The sequence below is a fragment of the Peromyscus leucopus genome, chromosome 15 (genome assembly GCF_004664715.2).
Source record: "Peromyscus leucopus breed LL Stock chromosome 15, UCI_PerLeu_2.1, whole genome shotgun sequence".
NCBI classification, from domain to species: Eukaryota; Metazoa; Chordata; class Mammalia; order Rodentia; family Cricetidae; genus Peromyscus; species Peromyscus leucopus.
In genome coordinates, this window is record NC_051076.1 from 29658397 (window position 1) to 29673171 (window position 14775).

A 14775-nucleotide genomic window follows, 5' to 3' on the forward strand; every position below is an offset into this window, starting at 1 on the left:
GGCTTTCCAAGCTCCTGTGTTTTCAAGACAGAAGTCTGCCTCTAGTGACTGAGATATATTTATATATCTATATCTATCTATCTATATATATATAATTCTGTCTGTAGAAATAAGACCTCGGGCTGTTTCAGTCATTCGTTTGTTTGTTTATTTGGTATTTTTCTGCTTGTTGCCTTTTGAGGCACATAGTTCCAATCTCTTTGTGTTAATCTTTAACGGGTTGTGGTAATAGTGTTTATTTCAGTGCATGTGAGACATAGTGACTTAGAGTTACATTTGAAAAGGAAATGTTAATACTAGTCAGGTAAAAATTAATGCTAAGTTCTTCTGCTGGTATGCTGAGGTATTTCGCCAGTAGAGTCTCCTTGTCAGTCTTAGGACTGTGCCTTTATATCACATGCCACAGGTAGATTTACAGTGCCATTTCCTTTAGTCCTTATACACAGCATTGAGGCTGAGTATTTTCATGCAGATGAAAAGACAGAACCTGGGGATTGTGTATTTGTTGCCAGATGTGCAGAAAAGTTGTACTAATCCCCATTCGCACTGACAGTGTGTAAATGTGCACACTGAGGCGCTGTAGCCTGCCGGGCCTTCGTTTAAAGAAGAGGGTGTGAGGGTTGAAGTGTCGATTAGTGGTGGAGCACTTGCCCAGCATGTGCCAGGCTTTGATCTGCGGCTCTGCAAAGTAAGGAGAGAGAAAGGGTAGCTCTGGAGGAAGTAGTTCCATCCGCCGTGGTGTAAGTATCGTGCACCACGCTGTGGGGGTTTGTGGGGTTTGTCTGCTTGCTTTTATATCTGGACGAGTTCTAGGCTTGTTGAGCCTAGATGATGACAGATGATGGCTCTGGGTTCACGGTTAGCGTCTTTGGTTTTTAAATGCTCAAGAGAAGTTACATCAGGTGTCTCTGTTTCCCTTTAGAGATTGCAATAAAGTTCAAGAAAAAAGAGATGCTGTCTGTGAGCAGGTAACCACCATTAACCAAGAGATCCAGAAGATTAAATCTGGGATTCAGCAACTGAAAGATGCCGAGAAAAGGGAGAAACTGAAGTCTCAGGTGCGTGCTCCTAGGACGTAGAGTCCATGAGTGTAGAACATAAGTGATGACACCCATGACAGGGTTTGGGGTTCTCTGGAGCAGAACTTGACTCCATGGGCCCTTCGTCCATGTGTAGCTCCACTCTGGGTACCATTTCATAATCAGCAGACACGCGTCTCCTGTGCCTCTTTCTCCCTTGGCTTTTAGCACATCACAAAATATCATCCCTTTGGGTAAAAGTAGTTGCTTGATAAACAGTTGTGAAGTCCTAAGTAGATGGACTTTACTTAGGATTTTTAAATTATGCCTCTAAAAACGTTTTACCAAAAGCTATCCGAAATAGCTACAGCTCTTCCTTCAGAATCTTAGGCTGATTTTTTTCATTCATCTCCATCTTCCTGCTTCTGAAACTTCCTGGTTTGTGATAGCTGAACTCTCTGTCCATACAGTCTGCAAAGATCCTAATACAAAAGAGACTTGAGATACCTCATCCTACATTATTAAAGAAACCAGAGACTGCTATCACATGCTCTAGGTGTAGTTAATGAACTGGTTATTAGCAGATTAAAACTAAGAACTGGCTGGAATTTGAACTATTTTTGTTAGTCACAAGAGATGCTCCAGCTACCTTATATTTCTGTTGGCTCTGTGCACATGTGTCTCATCAATACTATTAGACATTCCCTGCCAATACTGGTTGTTCTTTAACTCTTAGCGTGGTGTGTGAATCCATTCCTAGAATAGCCTTGGGTATAGTGTGCTTTCCATAAATATTTGTAATGTTGAGAGGGCCCTGAGCACTGTGTCCTCAAACTAGCTGTATTTAGAATTCAGTGAGGGGTTTTGAAATGACCGCACCCCCTCCCAAATACATTGAATTAGAATCTCCACAATAGGTCCCATCTCTTAATTGAATTGTCTGTTTATCTCTAGAACAGGATGGCATTTGAGAGCCACTGACGGGCTCTGTGTAATTGTGATTGTTTTCTGCGGATGGAGCTCATAACCACACAAGCTGTTCTACTACAGCTGCAGTTGTTAAAATGTTATTTCCCATTCTGAATTTAAAGTATTCAGTGTCTGTAGTCGGGTGGACTCGGCTCTCCCCTCTGGACTAATCTGTACCTGTTCTATTGACTAGCCCCTAAGGTAGTCCTGTGTCCTTCTGGGTTAGTACCCTCAGCTGTCCATTGTTATCCTGTTGATTGTTATGTTTCTTAACTGTCATTTTCTTTAAAGTGTAGAACCTACTACATAGCGCAGCCTTCCCAAGTACTGCTGCGGCCCCAGGAGCACAGTGCCTCTGTTTACAAAACCTTGTTTGGGGACTGGGGTGTCAGCAGCAGGGTCTCGCCTTCTGCTTATGCTCAAACTATGGTCAATTAAAGACACACCTTCTTCACGTGCAGCTCTGCCATGTTTTTTTTACTCTACCATCCTGTGATGCAATGATTGCTCTCAATTCAGGATCTTATTGTTATATCTTGTAGTCTTAATTGTGTTTTTTTTCAACCTAGATTGTCAAAATGCCAAGACCAGTTTAAATCTCATCCATACCGATTATTTCTCATTGTGTGGTGTTGGCCCAGGTTGAAAAAAGGCATTGAGTGAAACTGGACTCTGGCTGCATCGTAACACTCCTCCAGAGCGTGCAGCATTGTTATCAGAGCTCCAGACACAGTCGTTCAGCTTGCTGTGTTTTCCTCCTCGTACCCAGTCTGCTGACGTCCAGTTGGTCCTCAGCAGCCCGGGAATGACTGGGAATCCGTGGGTGAACTCAAGCATCTTTGCTCAAAGGATTCTCTAGTTCTTTTCATAGCCCGCCTTCACAAAGAGGAAAGATGACAGATTGTCAGAGTGGCCTTCACCCAGGGCTGCCGGACCCTAGTGATCACTGACTCTGCTTTAAATGTTCCCTTACATAGGTAATTCACCTGCTTGTAGCTTCTAGTACCTCTTCCATTTGGTCAGCTTTACAGATCTGCTTCCTGTTCCAGACAGTCACAGCAAAAATGACATAAAGTTCAAAATCGTCCCCATCTCTCCTCTTCTTCCTCCCTTCCCCCCTCTTCCCCATTTCATCTCTTCTGTTCAGTGTTTTCATACATTTCTTTTAGAGTATTTGATGTATTTCTAAGATGACATAATTTTTTATATTTCTCTTCATCATTTTATATCACAAGGAATTGACATTTTAGACCTGCTGGAGATAACCCTGGCCTTCAGACTTACAAAGTTAATTTCATGATTTCTTTCTCCTCAGTGATACTATTCATTTTATTCACACATTTATAACATAATTTTGTAAGTCTTGTGAATTGTAGCAAAATGCTAGTTCTCTCCATGGGTAGCCCTGGCCTGCATGTGCCCCCTTCCAGTGCTCAGTATTTAGTGCAGCCTGTGTTGCTGTGGGGGGAGGAGTGATTTCATCTTCACTGTCCTCTCCACAGAAATAGCCAACAATATATCTATATTTTATTTTAAAGATTTATTTACTTATGTACACTGTTCTGTGTGCATGCATGCTTGCAGGCCAGAAGAGGGCCTTTAAGGTGTGTCTTTAATGATCTCATTGCAAATGGTTGTGAGCCATGCTAGGAATTGAACTCAGGACCTCTGTAGGAACAGCCAGGGCTCTTAACCACTGAGCCATCTCTCCAGCCTCCCCACCCCAACAATATGTTTTTGATTGATGAATTAAAATACTTGTGGGATCAATGTGATGCTGGGTGTAAAAATCCGTGGATATTGTATAATTTTTAAATTTCTCAAATTTCAAAAATGAGATCATCAGACCAACACTGTCACATAAAACATTGCTAGAGTCATGCTCAGTCCTGTAGCTACTGGGTAGGTAGGCACTGTGGCCTTGAGCCCTTGACATGTGTCTAGTACAACTGAGGGGCTAATGGAAGTTTGAATTTCATCTGAATTCTTGCACATTGAAATAGTGGCATATGGTTAGTGCTTCTGTGTTGAGCAGCACTGGGCTAGCCTTAGACTTTGCTTTCTGTCCCCAGCCCTGTGCTTTGACTTCCCAGGAAGACTTGTAATTTGTGAGCCGTCCTGAACTGGTATAAATCTCCACTGTGCATAGACTTCCATTGGCAGTTTGCTCAGGGCCTTGGCTGTGTGTTTGCTTCTGATGGGGACGCTGCTGGGTTTGGGCTTCCTGTTCTTTTTATAGTGGCTCTGTCCGTGTGACTAATTCCTCCTGGGGAGTGTGTTTATTCTCAGGAGAAAGCATTGCTCTAGTGTATTGAAATGCTTGGCTGTGGATTTGCAGGATGTGTTTGTTTATTTTTTATTTTAGCCACACTTGGTTTTGATGGTTTCTCGAAAGTGGTATCTCAGCTTTCTTGTTCATGGAAATAAACACATAGCCCAGTGGAGCTGGAAACTTAAGTTGATCTGTAGCCATTGAATGTGCTGATTATTTAAAGTAGCATTCGCACAAGCACGTCACTAATTCACCTGATTTTTCTAGTAAGATTTAAGAAATAAAGTTTTTGGAAACTTTGCTTTTCTTGATGGTTCATGGTCTCTCTCAGCTGTAGCCTCTCCCAGCCTTGTGTCAGAGGTAATCGGAATGGCGATTGAAACATTTGCAACTCAGTGTTAGGCCTGGCTGTGACTCAGAGTAATTCTTTGTCATTTGTCCTTAGGAAATCTTTGTCAACTTGAAAAGCGCTCTGGAGAAGTACCATGAGAGCATTGAGAAGACCACGGAGGAGTGCTGCACTAGAACAGAAGAGAAGACTGCCGAGCTGAGGAAGAGGATGTTCCGAGTGCGGCCTTGATCCCGTTTCCCTTCGGCGTAGTTACAGCAATGCTAATAGAAGTGCCAGCCACGTACGCTAACTTACCCCGGTCACCTGGTCACCTGGTCACCTGGTCACCGCTGGTTCCTATTTCCCTTCGGCGTAGTTACAGCGATGCTAATAGAAATACTGGCCACGTACACTAACTTACCAGGTCACCTGGTCACCGCTGGTTCCTGTTTCCCTTTGGCATAGTTACAGCGATGCTAATAGAAGTACCGGCCATATCCACTAACTTACCCGGTCACCTGGTCACTGCTGGTTCCCGTTTGCCTTTGGTGTGCTTTTATAGGCTGATGTGCTCCCTGTGTTTTTTCTTTGTATTTTAAGTACCAAAAATAATAGGACAGCAAATAAAGGTAGAAATACTTAATAGATAGAATTTTGAGAAATTGTTCAGTATCCACTAGGCAAGAGGTCTAGTATTGATATTCAAAGGTAAAATGAAGGCGTTCTTTTGGTTGGTGTGACTTTTCCTAAGCACACATTGTTGAAGGACAACTAAGGTTTTAGGATTAAGCTATGTCATAAGCAGAACTGTTAAATATTTTTTTAACCTTTCACTTATACCATGAAATAAACTTAAATGAGCTTCAAGACCTTCATTTGAAATGAAGTCTTTCTGAATCCTATTTGAACTGTCCTCAGGCAATGCAGGGACCCTCCAGCTCACTGAGTCCACTACACTTCCACAGGCTTGCATGCTTCTTTGCATGGTTTATTACAGCTTTATTTGGTTCTGCTGGAAAGCATTCATCTTTCAGCCTTAGTCCAAACTGAGACATAATATTTTTGAAAAGTATTTTTATTATTTTCAGTTATGTAGATACATGCATTTGAGTTCAGGTGTCAGATAATCTGGGGATGCCAGTGTGGATGCTGGGAACTAAATTCAGGATCTCCATAAGAGCAGTAAGGGCTCTGATCCACTGAGCCATCCCCCAAGTCCCTAAAATTTTAATTACATTTATTTTTTGTATATGTGGGGGGCCACGGTGCACATGTAAAGGACAGAGGACAACTTGGTAGAGTTGATTCTTGCTTCCCACTATGTGAGACCAAGGATGCGAACTCAGGTCATCAGGCTTGGTGGCAAGCCCCTCTATGCTGCGCCATCTCACTGGCCTTCTATTTTCTGTAACATTTGTTTTATGTGGTGTCTTATACCCATTTCCAACATGGCTGCCCTCTGTTCTGGAGGCTTGTGACTTCTCTGTTTTAACATGGCTGCTCTCTGTTGTGGAGGCTTGTGACTTCTGTTTTAACATTTCAAATTCAGCGTTGTACCATTTATGTGCTTGCTTGTCACTCGAGTGTTTACTTAGGGAAGAAATCATTTTTGGTTTTTGTGACCAAATAATACAGCCACTGCAGCAGGCTTCTCCGTGTAGCAGGAAGCACTCTGACACTTCCTCCTACCAAATACATTTTCTAGTAACTATCTTTAATCATCCCTTTTTGCCCCTAAACAGTTAAAATTTAATCAGAAGCCCTTGTCATAATCTACTCAAATCCATTTGGTTCTTCTGATTGAAGAATAAACTCTAAAATTTACAGATTTTTCCTGGAGCTGTCTTGAAAATGGCACTGTTGGTGTACAGCTGGTTTTGTAATGTGGGGCCTTGCGTACCCCGAAGGAGCAGGTGACATCACGTGTCTGTGGCACGTGCTGCCCCGATGGCAGAGGAAAGGCTTTGCTGCCAGACTGCAGTCCTCTGTGCTCAGCTCCTTAGCTGGATGGAGAGCAAATATTTAATTTCACGTTGAACTGACATATTTCAAGAAGCTAATCCATTTTGTGACAAAGCCAGGGAGTTGAAATATGCACCTCGCAGGCTGAAGTTAATACATCGGATTTGAGTTTTAACAGGATGTTTCCTATTTTTAGTAAGAACAGAAAAGTTTGATATGAAATTCCATTTCAAATTCAGGCCTGCCACCTTTTTCAATTAAGTCGGCCCTCTCCCTCTGATTGAAATATGCTTCTCATCTTCCAATCCAGATTGCCACCAGGGGGCACAACGCGGCTTGCATAACCGAGGCAAAAATAGCTGTGGGTTTTTAGGTTGGAAATGCAAAAGCTGAGCGTTTTAAAGTGACAGCGCCAACCCGGAAACTAAAAGTGGCAGAGAGAACTTAGAATCCGCCTGGTTGAAATCGGTTCTAAGTAATATGTAAAGTATTTGAAGGTGTTGTTTCTGGCCCTATGTTTATCTCTAAAATTACCTAAGCAATTACAACTAGTTCAAGATTTCTAGCTCAGATTCCATGGGGCTGTAAAAACTGAATTTGCCGGAGGGAAGAACTTGAGGCGCTTTATGCAGTGGGCGAGTGTCTTAGGGACTGAATATAGACCACCACCTGGCCCCTGTAGCTCAGCGTGGTATCTCTGTTGTTTTTCATTTTATTTCCGGTAAGACCATCACCCTTTACCACAAAAGCTTCTTCAAATCCATTCTTTCTGCCAACACAAAAATGTCTCTAAAATGCTGCCTGATCCTCTCCATATAGCTCTCTTCACAAATCTCTGATGCTAGTCTGTTCCCAACAAGAGCTATAATCGCTTAAGGAGCAATTACAGTTTGTGGGGGTACAGTATGATAGCACCATCGTTCCCAAAATGAGTGCGTGCAAAATCTGCTTGAAGTAGTTGTTAAACATGCCCCTCCCTCAGATGCAGGTCTCTGGGACTCTAGAGTGCCTGGCTCCCCCATTGAAAGCATTTTTATTCTATAGTTAAAGTGATTCTATTTTTAGTGTGTATGTGGGAGCATGTCCATGTGCATTCACATACTTGTGCAGGTGCATGTTCACATATGTGCATGTGTCATTCCTGAGGAGCTGATCAGCACATGCACCTAAGCTTTTTTTTTTTATTTTTTTTTTTTAAACATAGGCACTAGAGATCTAAAACCAGGTCCTCACTGTGGGCACTTTACTGACTGAGCCATACCCCCAGCCCCAGCGTGGCTTTAATGATTATTCTTGGGGATTGCTTTAAGAAGTTCCTACATGGTTAGGAGTATAAACTACAGTCTTCTCACTCCTTTTTTAATAAGACTGTAAGAGCGAATACATCCTAAGCTCTGAAGGATTGAGGGGCTTTGGGGAAATAACGGTTACACAGCTAACGTCCGACAACAGCCCGTTCTGTTACAACCAAATTTAGTAGGTGTCTCCGGGAGCCCGTCTCCTATTTGTATCTGTGGCTCCACCTCCATCACAACCCTTTTGCACCTGGTCCTAGATGGATGAATAAACGTGCTGGCTTAAAAAATCTAGTCTGCATGACCCACATTGACATAGACTCCAATTCTTGGGGCCCGGGTCAGGAGGGGTAGCTTTGTATTTTTAATATAAAGAACTAAGAGGGCAGATTTTTTTTTTTTATTCCACCAGGGCAGGTAAGCTCACAAGTGGGGGTGAGCTCACAGGACAGCAGACTTGGGGCCCACGGGCTATCCCTTTTGACTCCTTTCTCAGGTGTGCCCAAGTGTGAGGATTGCAAGGACTTCCAATTCGACTCTTCAAACCTTCGAATTCATTAGCATCACTTGAAGACGGACCCAGAGGGGCTGCGTCAGTAGGCTCGGGTGGGTACCAGAGTTTGCATTGCAGTCAGGTTGTTCCCAGGCTGACTTGGGGATCACCACTAGAGCAGCTCCATGCTAGAGAAGAAGTACACTGACTGGGGTGGAAGTCTCCTCAGATTTATGGTGGGACCCCTCAAACTCTGCTGTGCTTCCAAGCCACCTGGTGATCTTGTCGATCTGGAATCCTCCCATATCTAAAATGTTCCTGGTTAGAAGACATCCGGGTCTTGGAGTAGCATGGTGTGGTCCTCATTACCTCCTGCCATTGGTCCTACCTTTGCGTCTCCAAGTTCTTTGCCCTGGAAGACCGAGGATGCCTGTAAAAACGTCACAGGAACAATTATGACGAGATGTCCAGTACAGCAGTGGAGGGCAGGCTTTTGAGAGACACTCCTGCATTACCAGGAAACCGATTGGCTTCATGAACTGAGGTCCAAACAGAACACCGCTCAGGTCATCTTTTTCCGGTTGTAGAGTTGGGTACTCTTTCCATCAAAAGGCTGTTGCAGAGGTTAAATCAGATAATAAAGTACCTAGCACTCTGTAAATGGCTGCTATTGCTAGTAAAACCAAGAAAGCGGGGTGACAAAAACAGCCGGGGAAGCTGTTGTGTGAGCTTTTACATCGGAAAGAAATAGAATCTAACCAGAAACAAATCATAGAGCATACATGATCGTGACCTACCTGTAGGGCCACTAATGCTCATTTACTGCTGGCTGGCTGGGCTATCACCAGGCGAAGGAGGAAGAACTTGGGAGATACTGCGATGTTCTTTAAGGCTACTGCCCTAGGGAAAACTACAGAGGCATTATGTTTACAAAAGTGCTCAGCAAACAGTGAGTTTTATCAGGAGGTCAAGTCCCTCCTCCTGTCATCAAGGTGACTTCCTATCACTGCTCTCAAGGTGGTGGGACTTAGTGTGTAATAGAAACAAAACTCAAAGGAAATAGCAAATGAAGTGAGCGTCCATATTCGAAGATGCATGAGGTGTCCCTCCCTGGGTTCTCCCAGTCTTTTCTGCTTTTCTGAAGAGAATTCTTTTCTTCACTGCCCTGACTGTGAAGTCCCCTTTTCGGGGCACCCTTCCCTTCAGTCAGTGTGAACCAGAACCGTGGTTCCTTTTAGACAGACGTACACCTCATACTAGGCTCCCTTTGTCCCGTTCTTCCCATGCCCATGGTTGGGCTTCCTTTACCTCTGTAGGATTTAGGCCTGCCCTTCTCCACTCAATGACTCGGTGGACATTTACTAAGATTCTGCTAGCCACATGGCCAGTCCTAATATATTAGAAATTGAGGCCAAGAGATAATTCCTGGGACTAGAGAGATGGCACAGCCATTAAGAATGCAGTTTGAATCTCAGTATCATATCTACCTGTGCAAGATCCCACATGTACCAGCAACCCCAGCACTGGGCAAGGTGAAGATGAGAGGGTTGCCGGAGCTCACTAGTTACCAGCTTTACAAAAAGGTTCAAGCCCCAGATTTGGGGAGAGACATTTCATCAAAGTAATAGAGAGGAAAGTGATAGAAGACACTGATCATGGCCTCAGATCATGCAGTGTGTGCCCACAGGCATGCGTGAGCATATACCATGCATATGTGTACCCCCACATGAATACGCATACTAAATTGATTGACAGATCGATATATTGATAGACAGATATATAGATCTAGATAGGAGATGGATAGATGATTGATATATATATTCCCTTCTGTCAAGATATATCTGCGGACACTGTCAACACTTCAAAAACTATGAGTCCAAATATCACCAGTCTTCATTTCTGCCCAAATCCCTGTATTAGTAATACATGTCTGTATAACAAATCATTCCAATTCTTAGTTGCTTAAAATAAAAATATATTTATTATTGCACAAAATTCTTGGGGAAAAAAGAATCCAGGAGTGGTTTAGCAGTGTAGATGCTGGTGTAGGGACTTTCACAAGATGGTAGCCAGTCTGTCTGTCAGGGTTTCAAGTCCCTGACAGCTTGCTGCGAGCTGGGGCCTCTGCTTCTGAGATGACTCAATCCAGTGGCTTTTGGCAAAAATCTCTGTTCCTGTGAGTATTACTGGGAAGCCTTAGTTACTTACCACTCAGACTTCCTAGGGGAGCTGGACATGGCAGCTGTCTGATCCTCTGGAAAATGGCTGGATATATACGAAATAGAGAAATTTTTTAAAAAAAGAGCAAAAGAGCAGGAGAGAGAGAGAGAGAGAGAGAGAGAGAGAGAGAGAGAGAGAGAGAGAGAGAGAGAGAGAGAGAGAGAGAGATGGGGCAGGAAGACGCAGCTGCCTCTTGTCACCTGATCTTAGAAGTGACATGCCATTACTTCTAGAGTTTCTTGCTGATCACACACCCACCCCTTGTGCGATGTGGAAGGGAACCACACAAAGACATGGATTCCTTCATTGCTCTACTTTTGTTGTTGCTGCAACAAAATATTTGAGGGTCGGTGAGTTACAAATGAAAGAGGTTTAATTTTGCACACAGTCCTGGGAGTTCTGATAGCGTAGCACTGGCATTTGCTTGGCTTCCGGTGAGGACCTTATGGTAGATGACATCACAGCGGCAGAAGCACACCCGGAAGAAACCACATGGTAAGTTAGGAAACCAAGAGTGGAGAGGGACCAGCTGAATTGTTTGCTGTTTTGTAACAACACAGTCAGGAACTAACTGGGACCCCCCCACCCCAAACTCCATCGATCCCTTCCAAAAGGTGGTACCCCCAAATAACCTAATCACCTTCCACCTGTCAACATTGCTATACTGGGGACCACACTTCCAGTCTGACTCCTTAGGGGTACAATCAAGCCAGTTCTCAGACGTAGCAATTATTAAAAGCTTAATTCTTTAGGAGCTGCCTGTGGGGTTGGCTGCTATCTTTCCACTCCCTGTATTGAAGGTTCAGATGAACACAACCCGGCCATGGTGAGTGAGGGGGTTTGGCCCTTACCCTGATGAGCACCCCAAGGCACTGTGTAGCCTACTTATCTCAAGGCACCATGTATCCCTTGCAAACTGCCTCTTCCTTGATTGGAATGTTACACGCGTGTGCTGCCGTCACAGCAGAGCGTAGAAGAAGACTCATTATCTCATGTGGAACAGATGGGAAACTTTGGCTCCAAGAAGCTCTTAGTGGTAACCACTTGATTTCCTCTCCTGAAACACTAGGACGACTGCCAGGGCCCTCGTTAGTTCTGCTCTGCACTTCTTAGCTGGCACTCAAGCCTTCATAAAACTGGACCTACTCATCTTGGATGAGGTAGTTTTATCATTGGTTCAAGTATTTCTTAGGATCCAGTGAGTTGCTTCCAAACAGGATCTTTCTCCTGATTTTCAGTACAAAGCAAACAGACATTTGCTAATTGCATTTTCAGAATTTTGGAGCCCAGTGCAATTCCAGAGATAGAAATCTGAAAGTTTTGCAAAGTCCAATTTGACTGTTGAGCTTTGGCTACTGTGTGAGAACAAATGTAGGCTTTCCTACTTTCATTTCTACTGTGGCTTTCTGGGAATTACTACCAACCTCCTTGCCCAATATGTCTTGGCTCTCGGCAACTTTTCTTCAAGGATTTGAGACTAATACAGAGTAGTTGCAATAATTTAATATCTGTGGACCATATCTACAACAGTTGACTTTCCTCCCAAAGGTGACTGCAGTCATAAAGAAGTTGGCCCTCTAAGATAGTCCTGCTTCCATCAACACAGGAGACACACAGCCTCAGAGTCTTGGTAACAGGTGATTGTCCTGTGAGGCTGGACCTTGTTGAATTGTGGTTGTGGTGGAAGAGGGGCTGGATATCACGGCCCAGACTTTTCTGTATTTACCGTGAGGTTTTTCCAAGCTCTCCCACCTATAATAATTCCTTGCTTTCTATTTTCCCAGAGTGAACTACGTTTTTATATTTTTTCTGGTTAAAGGTGAACTTCTAGGGAATGTGAACATGTTACATAGCAGCCTTGTCCAGAAGCCCTGATAATCTAACTAAAAGCTGCTCTTGAATCACTGTTCCTGCACACCACTGCCACCAGCACTCATGTGAGCGCAATGAAAACTGGGTAATATATTTAACGTGAGATTGGCAGTTGAACAGTTCTCCTGGAAGTAAATATTCAGAATGTCAAACAGAATCTTTAGTTTGATTTTCTTGAATTTGGTTGACGTAGTGATCAAAATCTTTACATATTGATTGAATTAAAAGATTTTTCTATTTTCCTTTACAAATAGAATTATATTTCAGAAATATACAAGACGACTACATTGTGGATGATAGTGACTTATCCACATCCTATTACTTAAGAAAGAAAACATGGGGCCAACAAGATGGCTTAGTGGATAAAGGCACTTGCAGTAAAGTCTAACGACTTAAGTTCAGTCCAAGGTGGAAGGGGAGACCCAACCCTTGAAAGTTTTCCTACACACACACAATGTGACACATATGTGCCTGCACACACACACACACACACACACACACACACACACACACACACACACACACACACCATTAAAACATTATATCCACTGGATTGTGAGCTCCATCAGGCCGACTAATCGTTGTTAGTGACTGAGGGCCTCCCAGCGTGCATTGCCCTTCCTGGACCCTTGAACTTCCCTCTTTCCTCTGTCATTCTCCTTCTGAGTCTCTCTTCTTCAGACAACATAAAAGCTGGTAGGACCAAGGACAGAAGGTGACAAACTGTGTCCCATGGCCAAACAGCCTGGTATCTACTTTACAAATAAGGTTTTCCTGGAACACAGCCACGCTCGTTGCTTACGTTTTCATCTGTGGCGGTGACGTGTCCGAGTGGCATAGGTGGGTGGCTGTGACAGAATCATCTGGCCCACGGGTTGAGGAGTATTTGCTGCTCTGCCCTTTGCAGAGGGAGCCTGTGATTCATGATCTAGGAGATAAGGCGAGGCGAGTGGGAAGCACACCGTAGGCCTGTATACATGACTTAGAAAGAAAAAAATCACCAATTTTCTCTTCTGCCATTTTCTTGAGATTTGCCATTCATTTTGTACCCCCTTCCTAATTCCAGCTAAATTTCAAAATCTACAGGACCATTAGAAACAACTTGAATTAATTTAGGCCACACATGGTGCCATCAGTTCCTCAACACTGCCATCACTCTGTACAGAAATAGATCTCATTTTATAAGACCTTCTACCTAAGATAGTCCCCCCTGGATCTTCAAGAACTTGACCTGTCTCTGAGTTCCTTCGTGACCTCTCCCCACCTTTCTCACTCAGTGATGTCACTCTGTAAGTGTTGACTTAGGGCTTCGGAGAATACAGTGTGTTATTTACCTGGTTGTACTTTGTAGGAAATAATTGGGGCAGACAGAGAGGGACTAGGTGTGGGAAGGGACTGTGGTGTAGGCAAGGGGAGAGGGGGAAGTAATAAGACGACCCTGCAGACGCGGGCTAATTTATAACTTCTGGGGCTGCTGAAATGGCTTTCCAGTTTTGCACTCTGACATTTTTGCAATTTTTCCATGTTCCTGCTGCTGTCCCAGCACTATAGATAAGAAACCCTCAAATCTTGCTCTGCTCTGGAATAATGAGATTGGAAAAGAAAAGATCTTTTCCATCTTCTTAACATTAAGAGGAGGAGAAAAAAAAAAAAAGCACCAGCCTAGTCAGAAAGCCTAGCGGTTCAACAAATATTACTCATGTCGCTGGCAGAAAGAAAAGGGGGACTTGAATAGAAAAATGGAAAAGACGAACACAAGAGGCATTGTTTGCATATCAGAAAAATTAATCTACACAGGAAAGTGTAAGAGCCTGCAATTCAGAAAGCAAAGAATTAGGACAGCCCAGCTGAGAATAATTTTCTAGCCAGTTAATTTAATTGCATAAATCATTCCTTTGTTAGCAATAAAGAGATATAATTAAAATGAGATTGCCTCTAGTTTCTATTCTCTGGAAGCTAAAGGAATTGATTTTGGGCAAAGCATTCTTCCAAATACCAGATCGGCAAATTACATTTACCTTTTTTAGAAAAAGCTAAATTATTTTGTGATAATATCAGGGTGAGTTTAATTAATTATAGATCTGCCATATGATCTTAAAGAAATAATTTATTTAGTGTCCTTAGAACAGAAGTTTGCAATCATGTGAGCATCCCCTTTGGTAGACAGTTGTGGGGATTTTCGCAAACAGGTCAGAAGTTTAACAGGCGGCTGTCAGGGGGGGATTGGAGGCAGCTTAAGCATTGTTTGGGGGTTTTGGTTAGCTGTCCTTATTTAAAATAATAAAAAAACACTATTTGGTGTTGCATAATTTAACTGAACTCATTTAGATTGGCTTTATCCT

General features: G+C 43.2%; 1 protein-coding gene across 2 annotated transcripts in view; it reads left to right on the forward strand.

Annotated features, from left to right (window-relative positions):
* Nuf2 (NUF2 component of NDC80 kinetochore complex) overlaps window positions 1–6415 on the forward strand; it is a 31247-nt gene extending 24832 nt beyond the window's left edge. For both annotated transcript variants that reach the window (XM_028864491.2, XM_037211288.1), the window contains 2 exons: window positions 923–1058; window positions 4706–6415. In XM_028864491.2, coding sequence (XP_028720324.1) covers window positions 923–1058; window positions 4706–4840 — 271 coding nt within the window. In that variant the 3' untranslated portion in view covers window positions 4841–6415. The remainder of the gene's footprint in view (window positions 1–922; window positions 1059–4705) is intronic.
* The last annotated feature ends 8360 nt before the right edge of the window (window positions 6416–14775 follow it).